General features: G+C 36.1%; 1 protein-coding gene across 2 annotated transcripts in view; it reads left to right on the top strand.

Annotated features, from left to right (window-relative positions):
- The window catches only part of FAM183A (family with sequence similarity 183 member A), a 264,612-nt gene that overhangs the window by 41,291 nt on the left and 208,140 nt on the right, over window positions 1–15,181 (top strand). Inside the window, exon 2 of one of the 2 annotated variants that reach the window (XM_044085372.1) lies at window positions 13,411–13,470. The exons of the other annotated variant lie outside the window; for it this stretch is intronic. Coding sequence (XP_043941307.1) covers window positions 13,411–13,470 — 60 coding nt within the window. The remainder of the gene's footprint in view (window positions 1–13,410; window positions 13,471–15,181) is intronic. 2 annotated transcript variants of the gene reach the window in all.

The raw sequence follows: 15,181 nt of genomic DNA on the forward strand, positions 1-15,181 counted from the left end.
AAACAAAAAAACAATAATAACTGTGGCTGAGAGATAACCAAGGCGTTTCAAAGTTCCGTTCATATACAAATTACTGAAACTGATCCACTTTCCACATAACGAACCAAAAAGATCCACCATCCAAACAACGAAACATAAAAGTATATAATAATCCACCATGTAGAAATGAAGAGAGTCTGTTTATTACTTAAAACAAATCAGTAAGCGATTTCACAGTAGCTTCTTCAGACCGTTAACATTCAAAAATGCTATCTTGTTTGCTTTTATACAGATCATATGTTCAATTAACTATTCACTATTAAAACATTACAGCTATACTTTACATCTTGTAATTGTTCATGACCAGGCCAAATCAAGCTATTTTTCCACAGTTCCCCCTCCTTATAACTATGGGGAGGATCGACAAACGAGATCGCTCCGCCAGTCGGGGGAGGCAGAAGCGCAAATTCTCAGGAGAGAGGACACAAGGACAGACACTCAAAAAGATGTGGAACAAATAGACGCAGATTTAGTCTGGAACACATCTCATAGACCGCTAGATGAATATGAATTAAGTTTGTTGAATAAAGGTTTAACCTTTATTCCGACTGTGAACAGCAAGATTACTGATGTATTGACTTATTTAAAATTATTTAATAGAAATGTGATGCTTAGACATTACTTTGGAGATAGTTTGGGTGTCTCAAAATGACCTTTAAAGAGATTAAGTGAGTTTACACCTCATAACCATCCCTTATTAGAAGCTTTTTATAGAATGGTGGAAGATGATGTATATGAGCAGTTTGCATCAATCACTAATAAATATAGGAGATTCAATAACTTGCCATTCAAAGAGAGACAGGCATTGAGTAGGCTTAAATCTGATAGGAATATAGTATTTAGACCAGCTGATAAAGGGGGTCCATTGGTTGTCATGGACACCTCTCATTATAACATAAGCATGAATAATATGTTATCAGATGATAGATATTATAAAGCCATCACTAAACAACAACTTGACAATATCAAACAAAAGATGGTTGATATTGTTGTCGAATTGGAGAACAGTCATATCATAGACAGTGATCTAGCTAACTTCCTACGTGTTGTTTATCCTTTACTACACAGTATTAATGGTATTCCTAAAATCCATACACATGGTACCAATCCACCAATGAGACCTATCGTCTCGGGTGGAGGATGGTCAACAGAACCTTTCACTCTTTACATTGAAAAGTATCTTAGACCTATTGTAGAACAGAATGTTTTCATCTTAAAGGACACCAAACAATTTCTTGGTGATCTGTATGACCATTTTAGTCAAGTGAATATGACAGCAGGTATGACATTTGTTACTTTAGACATTCAATCTTTATTTACTATTATTCCCAATGAGGATGGCATAATAGCCATCAAAAAATACTTAACTTTACACAGTAGTTATACAGATGAACATATAGATCTTATAGCTATGTTCATGGAAATTGTTTTGGAAAATAACATTTTTGTCCACCAGGAAAATGTATTCATACAGGCAGAAGGCGTAGCGATGGGCACATCATGTGCCAACAGCTGTATCTTGCTATGTGGGAGGAAGATGTTTTGTTTAAGAGTGCGTTGTATCACTTGCATGTGCGATTTTACAGGCGTTTTGTGGATGATGTCTTCCTTGTTTGGGAAGGCACTCATGCAGGTCTACATAATTTTATTAAGGCCATTAATAATTTTAGTTCCCACCTTAAGTTTACATTTGAATATTCAACTGACTGTATAGAGTTCCTGGATGTCTTTGTACAGAGAGTGTTGTAAGACCAAGTTAATACTGGGGTCTACAGGAAGAAATGCTATAGGAATGCACTTCTATATAGAACTAGCATGCACCCACGTCACATATTTGATAACATAGTGAAAGGACAGGGTATGAGAATCTCCAGACTTAATGCATCACAGGTAGGATTTCAGCAAGAGATTGATAGTTTTAGATGCAGACTGTCACAACGTGGATATCAACAGAGCGAGACAGAACATAATTTAATGGATATATCTAGTTTAAGAATGGGGAGAGCTGCCCCATATTACTCCAACCAAACTAAAGAAAAACACCCCATAAGAAGTTTTAATAAGCAAGTGAGAATACAAATGTATTACACTAATGATAGGAAGAATATCATAGATATCATTAATAGACATTGGGGAATTTTAACTAGTAGCAGGGATATTGCACAGATAGTAGGAGCCAAACCTATATTTCAATACAAGAACAAAAGTAACCTCAAAAAATTATTATGTCATCGTGGAGAGGTATATGACAGTGAATCATTCATAGGAACAAATCCATGTGGAAGATGCAATTACTGTAATTACATAGAAAGAGGCAACACATTCATACATCCGGATACACGGCAAGCCTTCTCCTTTAAAGTGAATGCTACCTGCAGCACTGAAAATTTGGTGTATTTAGCTACTTGCCAGGTATGCCAAGCGTTCTATGTTGGCAAGACCAATAGGGCACTTAGGACCAGGATTAGAGAACATCTTTTTGCCATTAGAATACAATATATGAATAATGCTTTAGCCAAACATGTCAGCAATCATGGTCCCCAACATATTTTTACGTTTATGGCTTTAGATAGCGTTCTGCCTAGGATTAGAGAAGGTAACATTCATAATACCACTGAAAGGAGAGAGGTTAATTGGATAATGAGACTTAGGGCAGACAAGGGAAGTGGCCTAAATGAGAGAGCCTCCATAAAACCAATATTGAAGGCTAGGCGCATTAATTGACCATGATACATGATAAATTGAATTTTATAGGTGATATAGTTGTATATAAATATTTATTTTAAAAAAAATTTTATGATGCATAATCTATGAATTCATTAATTTAATACAAATTTTTCATAAGTTAATAATAACGTGAAAAATGTAGCATAGTATTAATATTAGAGTTTGGCTAATATGGACATTATGTCAGTTATTTTCGTTATTTACGTGACACTGATACTGTTACTGTAGTTAGAACTTTACACTATTTATTTATGTATTATTGATATCAATATTAATATTATATCTATATCAGTATTGTAGCGAGTTTATAGTTCCTTCAAGCGTGATTCCATAGTAACAATGCTGAAATAGTAGATGGATACACTCAATATTTTATTATGTCTGATATGTAGAAATGAAGCTATATTTTCAGACTTTGAATAACATTAACAGCTGACAGGTAAGCAGGTTGGTAATAAGGTATATACCTGCGAACTATACACATAGCTTTTTCAGTGAGGAAAATAGAACTTCCATTACATGAGGTTAGAGAGGCGCAGTAGTTGTATTAGTTGAGGTTAGAGACATTTCTTACTAGCTGCCTTCATAACCAGGAGGCGATAGGTAGTGATTATTAACTGAAATATAATTTAGTTGTTAATATTTATTGAAACAGATGTTTTTATTAATTTTATATTTCTGTAAAGTAGTTGATGAGCACAAACATCTTGTGTTTTTATTTTCATTTAGAAAGTATTTAAGGATTATTGCATTTACATTATGAGCGCAAGATTAAAAATGGCATGAATTTATGTCTTGCTAATGCCATGTTATATACACCTACAGCGACGTTATTTTAATTTTATTTTGGTTTATCTGGTATAGTTCAATATATGTTGTTGTCGAGTTTTATATATTTCTTATTATTTTTATTTTTATAAAGTTTGTATTTTTATTAATATGTTGTTGTTTTCATTAGGTCGATTGTAAAGGATATTTGCAATATGAAATTTATATATACTTAGGAACTTATGAATATAAGATATTTTTAGAACTGCTATGAACAATTACAAGATGTAAAGTATAGCTTTAATGCTTTAATAGTGAATAGTTAATTGAACATGTGATCTGTATAAAAGCAAACAAGATAGCATTTTTGAATGTTAACGGTCTGACGAAGCTACTGTGAAAGCGCTTACCGATTTGTTTTAAGTAATAAACACTCTCTTCATTTCTACATGGTGGATTATTATATACTTTTATGGTTCGTTGTTTGGATGGTGGATCTTTTTGGTTCATTATGTGGAAGTAATTAGTATATGAACGGAACTTTGAAACGCCTTGGTTATCTCTAAGCCACAGTTATTATTGTATTTATCGGTTTGTATTCAGCGGGCAGAGGGATATCTACATCGTTGGAGACGCAAGTTATTGTATTTATCACACATATATGTATGTGTGTGTGTATGTATATATTGGTCTGCTTCACATAATCAAACATCCAAATATTCAACTTTCATATGGCTGAGACCATATGATCGAATATTTGAATGTTCAAAAAACTAAACAGTGCTAGCAGGGGGCAAACCCCCCTGCACCCCCCCTCAATTTAAATATATGCACTCAGAGATCACACTACATTACGCTAAAGGGAAATCTTCCCGTTCCGCACTCTATGAAGATCCCCGTTCAGATCCTTCGAACTTTTAAAAGTTCCATCGTATGGTCTCAGCCATATGAAAGTTGAGCTTAACTGTTTGACCATCTGAAGGGGACCCATAGATATATATGTATATATATATATATATAGTGTGTGTATATATACATATATATATATATATATATATATATATATATATATATATATATATATATATATATATATATATATATATATATATTTTTTTTTTTTTTTTTCCTCTCCCTTTTATGTGCAGACATTGGCCAAAGACTGGCATATGGGAGGCAAGGGATTTTGAAAAGTATGAAAATAATGAAAGATTCCTTCTGTCTGAAACTAACAATGTAATAATTTCTGTCAACAAAAAATAATTATCTAGCTAGGAGCTAAAGAAAACCACTTATTTGCCACAGCCGATAAAGATCACTTCTGGCAAGAATGATGTCAGGCTCAGTAATCAGTATACAGCACTGCATCCTAGGAGGTAGGGGATGAATACAAGCTGTGTGAAGACAGTTGTTTGCAACCATTTCTATCAATGAAGTGAAACAGACTGGATAATCCAGCAAATGATGATATTGTGTTTTGTGGTATTTTAATGTGACATTAAAAGTAAGTTAGTTGTTTCAGTTACGATTGTTTATATCTTTAGAGAATGAAATGTGAGTGATAAACTCGTAGTACAGCATGGAAACCCTTTTTAACTCATTAGTATTGTGACAGCTCTCATGGAATTTGTGGTGGTGTAGCGGTAGCATTGTTGCCTCACAGCAAGAGGTTCTCCCGTTCACTTCTTGGCTGGAGTGCGGGGAGTGCCTTCTGTGTGGAATCTGCATGTCCTCCCCGCAGTTGGGTGGGCGTTCGAAAGACATGCGTAAATGGGTGTGCCTTTGTTGAAGGTTATATGTCGAGCTGGCACCTCGGCATTCGTGAAAATCTACTTCCAGTCATTAGCGGACCGGAGTTTCGCTGTGGCAACCCCTAACTGAGGAAAGCCGAAAGACAAATAACAAAAGTTTGTGACAGCTCTCAGTTAATGATATGACTCAAACTGAAGAACAGCAATTGTTTTACATCTTGATTTAGAGTAACATTTAAATGTGAGGAAAATTTGAATTTAGCATGTAAAGTAGCTTTTCACTTTGCCTGTTTAATTTAAATAGTTTTCTCACATTTAAATTGCTTAATTGTGGCATTCTTTACAGCAAATTTAATGTTATAATTAAGCTGCAGTGAAGCAATAGTACTGTATGTAATAGTTCTTTCAAGTATTATAGCTTGAATGAGTTCAAATCTGACAAGGCAATAAGTGTAGCCTATCAATGTAGTTTACCCTTACTGCATAAGTGTATACCATAAGTGTGCAAATCATTCCAGTTTATTGCTATATGTTTTAATTGTAAAAAGCATCTCCCTGCTTGGTTAAGCAGAATAGCACCTTTATTCACATGTGGTTGCTATGGTTAGTTTGTGCTAGTGGCTTTTCATCAATGTCTTTTAATCATGGTTTGTCAAACATTCATTGATTTGTATTGGGCTAGCCAGCAGTGTACATTTCCCCACAGTTATGCAACTGTGAAGTGTGTGTGTGTGTGTGTGTGTGTGTGTGTGTGTGTGTGTGTGTGTGTGTGTGTGTGTGTGTGTATGTATACGTATATATATATATATATATATATATATATATATATATATATATATATCAATCAACAAAACTATAGCACCAATGGAGTAAGGAAGAAATGGAAACGAATCTTCAGTGTAGAATATTTAATAAATCCTTGTAAACCTGTTTCAGCAAAAATCCATGACAGCGAAAAAAACATTTATATCACAACATAAATTAAGTGCTTTCGTCCGCTAATGCAGTGTTTACTAATCGAACTTCATCAGAATTATACAATGGATAATTCAAGAATACACTAGATGTGAAATATTCTAAAATTCTAAAGTTCCAGAAAATTATCCTTTGTATAATTCTGATGAAGTTCGATTAGTGAACACTGCATTAGCAGACGAAAGTGCTTAATTTATGTTGTGATATAAATGTTTTTTTCGCTGTCATGGATTTTTGCTGCAACACGTTCACAAGGATTTATTAAATATTCTACACTGAAGATTAGTTTCCAGTTCTTCCTGACTCCATTGGTACTATAGTTTTGTTGTTTGTTTTTGTACCTTACCTCGTGGTGGACAATTTTGGACTGTTATAGTTATTCTTACTGTCTGGAAATGGAAGAATTTTCGGAGAAACAAGCTGATATTGGTACACAAATAGAGAATAGCAGCATAAACTTATTGGATATTTCCATGTACAGCATTCCATTTGAATTGGCTTCTGCGATGAAATCGTTTAACACAGCTGTTGAAAAAACACAGGATTTGTTTCATAAGCCATGCTACTCCCAGCAGTAGTTGTATTGAAAACTCTACATCTAATCTGCCTAATGATCCGCATAATGTTGTGCATGCAGAAAATCACACTACTGAAGCTTGCTTCATTAAAAGACTGTTGTCTCCTAACATTTCTAACCCCTTTATTGGTCTGGATGGTATTAATGACTCCAATTTGGATATACATACTGACCCTAAACACGTTACTCCGGGTCATTGCAGACATTTAATTTTTAAATTGGAGAAGCTTCTTACTGTTTACAAGAGCATCAAGTATGACATTCTATATCTCTCTACTTTTAGAGATCTTAAAGTTATACCTCAAGGCCTTAGGATGAGTCGATTCCCCAATGGCATTAATAAGGACAGCGATATTTACACTTCCCTTTGTTCAGTTTTTAACTCAGCCGGCTTGGAAATGCTTAGGTTACTGATCGGACACTATCAAAATAAACTGAACGCTCTAAGCGTGGATATCACTACACTTAGCTCTGCTATACTGGGGCATGCGTTCTTGCAACACGTGAGAAAAGAATGGTTATTTTTAGAAGGGAAGTTATCTAGACATGTGGCCATCCTGATTAGTAAAAAGAAAAAGAAACTTTATAGGGACATTCAGCAATATAAGTACGATAATGCTTACCCGCTTAAAACCAGCGGTATTAAGTTTAAAAGACCTTTGACTTCTAATAATGCACTTTTTAGTTCAGGTCTTGTAATTAACTCTTCGCGTTTCACACAGAATGTGAATGTTTGTGAATGTTTGTGAAGAAGCACAGGATTTGTTTAATAGAAATTGTAAAGAAGTACCCATCGTATTTCCTTTGAATACTAACAATAGAGATGAAGAAGTTGGTAGTTCTCCTGTTAAAGTTAACGGTTCTTGTGCCCAGAGTGAACTGTTACCACAAAGTTTGTTGATTTCAAGTCACAACACTCTCAAGGAATCTACTCCGGTTTCTCATGCAGTTAAGAGACAAAGCACTAGTTTTGAGAGGCTTTTAACAGATCCCAACCACTTTACTGTTAAAAATACATTCCCAGCACAAAATGGACAGTTCAAACATATAGACAATGTTGATCCCATTGCTTCCACTAGTGCTGATCATTTTTTATTGTTCAGCCCCACGACCAGACAGAGTCCTATGATTTTTTCCAGAGGAAGGAGTCGAGGCAGAGTGAGAGGGAGAGCGAGAGGCAGAAGCAGAGCAAGAGGACAGAGACATTTTTAACTGCTTCTAACAACCCGTTTCCTGACCTTGTACACACCCAAGACATTTTTAATCTTACAGACATTACTCTTGATGAACACTGTTTAAACTGTTTACGCAAAGGCTTGAACTTCATTCCCTCACAAAGGGCTTCTGTTACTAATGTTTTAATTGATCTTAAGCTTTTTTGCAGAAAACTTAACTTAAAACAGGGCATAAAAAACAAGAATTTTAATGCTTTTATCGATGGTACTGATGTTGATGAAGTTACTAGCATGCGTATTGCAAATAACTCTGGTGGGTTGCCTATTGATGCCATTGATTGTGATTCTGGTTCTACATACAAAGACAGTGATAGTACTGACTCAGATGTTAGTCCAGTGTTTCCTTTAAAAAGGAAGTGCACATTTGATCCCCCTCTTAATCCAGCTTTGAACATTTTTTCAAAGGTTTGTGAGAGAGAAATAAGAGCTACTTTAAGCAGTAAAGCTAATTTTAAATGGCATAATTTAACTAAGGAAGAGAGGGCAGCAGTTGATAGCCTTAGTGTGAATCCTGACATTAAAATCCTTAAAGCTGACAAGGGAGCGGGCATTGTTATTATGGAAACTAAAAGTTATAACAGTAAGATAGAAGCTATATTAGCTGACACTGAGAAATACAAAATAGTTTCCCCTGATTTTGTTTCCAGCAGTTTTTTGAGGATTGATAATACCTTATCCAGACTATATCAGGAAGGTAGTATTTCTGAGCTGGAAATGGATTACATGGAAGTTAAATCACCACAGGTGGGCAGATTTTTTGGGATACCAAAAACCCTACAGATCTCCCTCTTAGGCACATTGTAGCGTCTGAGAAAACCAAAACTGAATTTATTTCAGCCTTGTTGGGTTTTTTCCTTAATCCATTAGTTCAAGATTCTCAGTTTTACCTACAGAACTCTTGGGTATTTTTAGATGAAATCTACAGGTGTCCACCTCTTGATGGACAATGCATACTAGTCACTTTGGATGTGGTAGCTTTATACCCCAGCATTCCTCACCATGAACGGTTGGAAAATGTGACCAATTATCTTGTCAAGCATACTTCTACTCCCCCTCACAGAGTTATTGTTTTCACCACTTTGCTTAAGCTGGTTTTGGATAATAACTTTTTCACGTTTAATGGTATCTTATACCAGCAACTTCAAGGAGTAGCAATGGGAGCTAAGGTAGCTCCAGCATATGCCAATCTAGTACTTTATGCTTGGGAAGCTGTCATTTTATCTAAGCTAGAGGGTTTCAAGTTCGTCAGTAATTACAAACGTTTTATTGACGATATTTTTTTCTTGTGGAAAGGGTCTCTTATGGAACTAGATTGTTTTCTTGATCAGTTGAGCCGGACTATACAGTTTTTGAATTTTACTGTCTCTGGAAAAGGAATGTAGTAAATTATTTGGACATTACCCTGGCCTTAGGTCCCCTTCCTTACAGATCCTCTTCCAACATCCATAGGAAAAGCACTTTTCGTAATAACTACCTTGATTTTTCGAGCCAACATCCTCCCTTTATGAAAAGGAACATAGTCAAGGGGCAGTTTGTACGTCTTAGTCGCATTGTGAGTGATGATGATATTTTTTCTAATGAAAGTCAGTTTCTGAAACAACTTTTTGTGGACAAACATTACCCTGAAAATTTGGTTTCTGATGTTTTGAATGAAGTTACTTCATTTAGATACAGTAAATATCCTCCCATTCTTAAATTTGGTTACATTCCCAAGTCTTCGGTTCCTGCTGATGACCTCACCAGATTTCCCCTTCCCATTTCTCTAGATGCAGAACCCATTAGGAACATTTTGTCTAAGAATTGGGATATTATTAAGAGTAGCCATGAATTGTCCAGGGTATTGGTTACAAGAGAACTAGGTCTTTGAAGAATCTTTCTTTAAAAACGTCCCCTTCTCTTCTTAGTTGCCCTCTTCAAATGGCAGGGATGTACAACTGTGGCAAATGTGTTTGCTGCCCTTTTATTGCTTTGTGTGCTAGTTTCCAACTTCCGAATCCCAAGTTTCTGATACAGTTTAGTGATTCTTTTGATTGTAATAGCACTAACGTTGTCTACCTGGGAGTGTGTGATGAATGCTCTGCCTTCTATGTAGGCAAAACTATTAGAAAACTTAGTGATCGCATTAAGGAACACCGTCAGGCTATAGGGAAAGGTGACTGGAAAAATGCTTTGGCTAGACACACACTTTCTAGCTCCCAATGCAGCAGATTTTTGTTCCTAGTACTTGATTATGTGTCATTACCTTATGGAGACTGCAATCCTTTACTTGAAGTTAAACAGCTTAGATGGCAGATTAGACTTCAGGCTGACACGCCCCCTGGCCTTAATGGCAATCTTAATGAGAGAATCATTCTCAAATGGATCAGATAGGAGTGGTAGTTCCCTCTCCTACCAGTACAATTTTCTGGAACTTTAGAGTTTTAGAATGTTATTTCAGATCTAGTGTATGTTTTAATTATCCATTGTATAATTCTGATGAAGTTCGATTAGTGAACACTGCATTAGCGGACGAAAGCACTTAATTTATGTTGTGATATAAATGTATTTTTTCACTGTCATGGATTTTTGCTGCCACATGTTTACAAGGATTTATTAAATATTCTACACTGAAGATTAGTTTCCAGTTCTTCCTGACTCCAGTGGTACTATAGTTTTGTTTGTTTTTGTACCTTACCTCGTGGTGGACAGTTTTGGACTGTTTTATATATATATGTATATATATATTTATATATACACACACACACACACATATATATATATATATATATATATATATATATATATATATATATAAATCTTTACTTATTTTTATTTTATTTATTTATTTTGTTTTTCATTTATTAACTGGAAAAATCCAGCTGGACCAGGTCCATTGTCAGTGGATGCCCGGGGAGAAAAGCTCCACAATTAAGATTTATTAAGAAGTTAATACAATGAGAAATATACAAAATGGGAAGACAGTATATTACTTACAAAAAGTTAATGGGTAATGCAGGACTGAAATACAGTAAGATTAAATACTTACAAAGGTAGTATAGACAGTTTACATTACTAGTAAGTGTACACTGAAAGAAGTACAAAGACCAATGTGACTTATTCTAAGAGTATGTATTTCTATGCGAGTAGAATAGTGTGAATTCTAGACTGAAGTTGTTTGAAGGAGGAGAAGAGAAGGTATAGAGATTGTCAAGTGATACATGGGCAGATCCAAGTTGTACTAAGATGATATTTGAGTAATTTTTTGAAGTTTGTGTTTGTTGTAGTGGAGGTTATATTAGTGGGGAGATTGTTCCATTTCTTGGCTATGATGTGGGAATGTAGGGCTTTATTTGTATATGCGTATATATATATATATATATATATATATATATATATATATATATATATACGCGGTGGTGCAGTGGTAGCGTTGTTGCCTCACAGCAAGAGGTTCTTCCGTTCGATTCTCGGCTTGGGTTGGGAGTGCCTTCTGTGTGGAGTCTGCATGTCCTCTCCATGGTCGAGTGGGGGTTCGAAAGACATGCGTTGAATGGGCGTGCCTTTGTTGAAGGCTGGGCATCGGGCTGGCAACTCGACACCATAAAAACAACTGCCAATCATTAGCGGACCGGATTTCCGCTGTGGCGACTCCTAACGGGGAAAAGCCGAAAGACAAACAACATAGATAGATAGATGTAGATATATATATATATATGTGTGTGTGTGTGTGTGTGTGTGTGTGTGTGTGTGTGCGTAGCTGTTGATAAGAGTAAATGCTAAGAAAAGCCAAATGTCATTTTGTTTTTATGGCTGCCAGGCTGCTCTGTGTCTGAGATCATAGTGTAGATAGGTCTGGGAATTCATCCTTTCCCTGTTGCTGTGTGATCTCAGAATTGGTAAATGTAATTAATGGGGGGATGTGGGGCCAGAGGGGCTTGCGCCTGCATGAAATAGTGCTTTTATTCAGTGATTTTGACTTTGTCTGAAAAGATTGATCTTTATTTCGTTGTCTCTTTTGAGTGTTCTCTTTTTTCTTCAGACAATAATATGTATGCCCTTTCTCCACTGCTTTGTGATCTCAAAGTTGGTATATGTAATTAGTGGAGGTTATGTTTCTTTTCTTTTGATTGATTGAACTTCATCTATTTGTAGTGAATATGCCAATTTAGTGAGTCGGCGATGCAGTGAAATATAATTTTATATATATGTGTGTGTGTGTGTGTGTGTGTGTGTATGTATATGTATATATATATATATATATATATATATATATATATATATATGTGTGTGTGTGTGTGTGTGGGTATAGGGCACACCTTCAGAAACGCTGTTTGGTCAATGTAGAGTGATCACTGAGAGTTGTGCAAGATTGACGATCCCTGGGTAGGGGAACACCTCCTTTCTTCAATGATTGTTTGGTCTCAGAGTTAGTATGTATAATTAGCAGGGAGTCGGGGTGCAGCCCCCTACATACAGGGTGCAGGGGTGTTTGCCCCCCTACAAAAACACTTGGCATTGGTTTAGTCTGCTCTGGGGTAGTACCTGGATCATGCACAAAGTGTGCCAAGATTTATGAATTCAACATTATGACATTGATCTCCTGAGTGTTGGCACAGTGTATGTTAAATGGGGTGCCCTACACCTACATATATATATATATATAGGTAGATAGAAACACCAGATATATATCTATACATCTCTATGTCTGTACATACATACATACATACATACATACACACACACACACACACACACACACACACACACACACACACACACACACGTAAGGAAAGCAAGGCTCATTTTAAAACACTTTTTTACTCTTTCTTAAGAGTTTCAAGTTGCACCTCGTGATAAAAAAAAAAAATGATGTTTCATAACTTATAGTTGGATGATATTATTTAAAATTAGGCATAGTGGCTGCTAACCAATGAAGAAGACAGGCAGTTATTTAGTCTGAATTAGTTGCTGTTCTGCTGCAGAAGGCTTCATTAAAGAATAATGATTAGTGAGGCTGGCATTATTTCCAACACTTATTGTGCCATTTAGAGTAAAACTACATTTTATAGTGGAAAGTTGTGCTCATGAAATGTTTTCTATTGATTTTCTTTGTTGATGTTTAACAAAAATATATAGCTGATGTCAGCATTGATAAGGAAGTACTCTATCGCCTAGTAAAATTCCCTACCATAAAATCAGTGCAGTCTTTGCAAGTTATGAAGAGAAATGTAGATAATAAGAACAGAGGAAAATATTGTAGATGACAAGTACACTGTTCTCTGTATAGAAGGCATTTAAGCTGTTAATTTAAAGGTTATTTCTTTCCTTAATCTTTATTTTGCATATTGTTCTTTTATAGCTCATACACTCAGTGGAAAACCTATGTCCTGGCATGACCACATTGAGGAAAAAGAAGATCGTAAGTGTGCATTGTTTGTAATTTTACACACAGCAAGTGTTATAGGTCCATCTTAGAGAAAATCTGTAATTCTTACTGAGTCAAGCCCACCCCCAGTTACTGCTGTAAGATAAAGTATGCAGTAATAGTTAACTTTTGTCTAGAGGGTGTGGCACAAAAATGAAGGCCATGGTAGCTCTTCTTATGTGGTAGTACATAATAAAGTGAATTATATCTTCATGAACTACATTAGCTTAATCTAATTTGAACTGCCCAAAGTGGTGGTTGTTGTCTGGGAATAGACTTCCTTCCAAGGAACATTTTTTTTTTTTATAAATTTAATGAAGGTTTCTCATTCTTTCTCAGTTTACTAATCATATGCCTCTTAATAACTGAACTTTGTTTTGTTCTATTATGAAACCAGTAGTGCCCTGTAGAATTTTTGTTTGTTTGTTTTGATTTTTACTCTTTCTATTTTAAGAAACATGACCTAAAACTAATATTTCAAGTACTTTATGTACTCACAGTGGTTGTGTTGCATTCTGTGTTACACATATAAAGCTTACGGAGATTCTCTGTTGATTTTAGCTGTACTGAAAAAAATGGTTACTTTTACTTAGCATTTCAGTATTTGTTTCCACCTCTTTGAGATTTATTGGAAGAAGCTAGTGTTTCACGTGGTAGACACATTATGTGTTTCTTAGACTTATTTACTAATGTGCCAATGATATCTGTTTTCATTCTTGGTGTGGGGGTGAAAGGTCATCATTGCTTTGAGTATGTGCATACATTTATGCATCACAGCATCAGAGCTGTAAGCAGGCAGTTACGTTATGCAGCATCTGGTGCAGATGTTCTTCATGTTTCACTGTTGCAGTCATCAGACTTGGGTTATCTGCTTGCAGGTAGCCCTCAGTCGGCCCGAATACCAGAGACTTAGTATTTCTGTGTTGGTTGCTGTCACTCCAGAACTGATGTCAGGTTGTAAGTGATATAAAAACAGGCAGCCAACGCCATTACATCAGTCTTTCTTGCCGAGGAGCCCAAGCAGAAGCAGTTCGCACGAGTGCTGGTTGTCCGCTACCTGAGTTTTCGATTCTGAATTGAATTATCCTGAAGTCTTCTAAAGCTAAGTACCCCATTGGGGATCCTTTTTTCTTGCTCAAAACAATGTCAGAAAAAGTTAACAATTGTCTTGCTTGTGGAAAGCAAATACCACACTGAGATTTCCACTCTTACTGCGTCACCTGTTTAGGCCCAGACCACGAAGTACCTCGCTGTCAGTTTTGTGCCTTGTTCAATGACCGAACCATTCATCGTTGGGCCCTTATTGTCGCTAAATACTTTCGTTCTCAATCTCTGTATTCCGAAATGGCTTTGGTAAGCCATCCAACTACCGATCTTCTGAAAAAACGTAAAGATAAACACAGAGACAGGCTGCACAGGTCCAAAACTGCCGCCAACGCTTCCGTTAAGCCAGTCACCAGTTCGCCGGTACTCAGTGAGGTGCTTTCGCAACCCCTGATGCCCACTTCAATGGATTTGCAGGCCACTACCGAGACCCGTTTGAAGTCAGGTATCACGCAAGACTCTTCTTCAACTACAGAACCTGCGGATGTCTCTACATTGGATGGGTCTGGCGCCGCTGAGCAGGCACCAGCTTCTGAGGAAGTTCTTCGCACTACCAATATTCGACACAAACCGACGACTTTTTTCACGTCTTCAATTCTGT

This window comes from Protopterus annectens, chromosome 10.part0, assembly GCF_019279795.1.
Source record: "Protopterus annectens isolate FY-2018-M chromosome 10.part0, PAN1.0, whole genome shotgun sequence".
NCBI classification, from domain to species: domain Eukaryota; kingdom Metazoa; phylum Chordata; order Ceratodontiformes; family Protopteridae; genus Protopterus; species Protopterus annectens.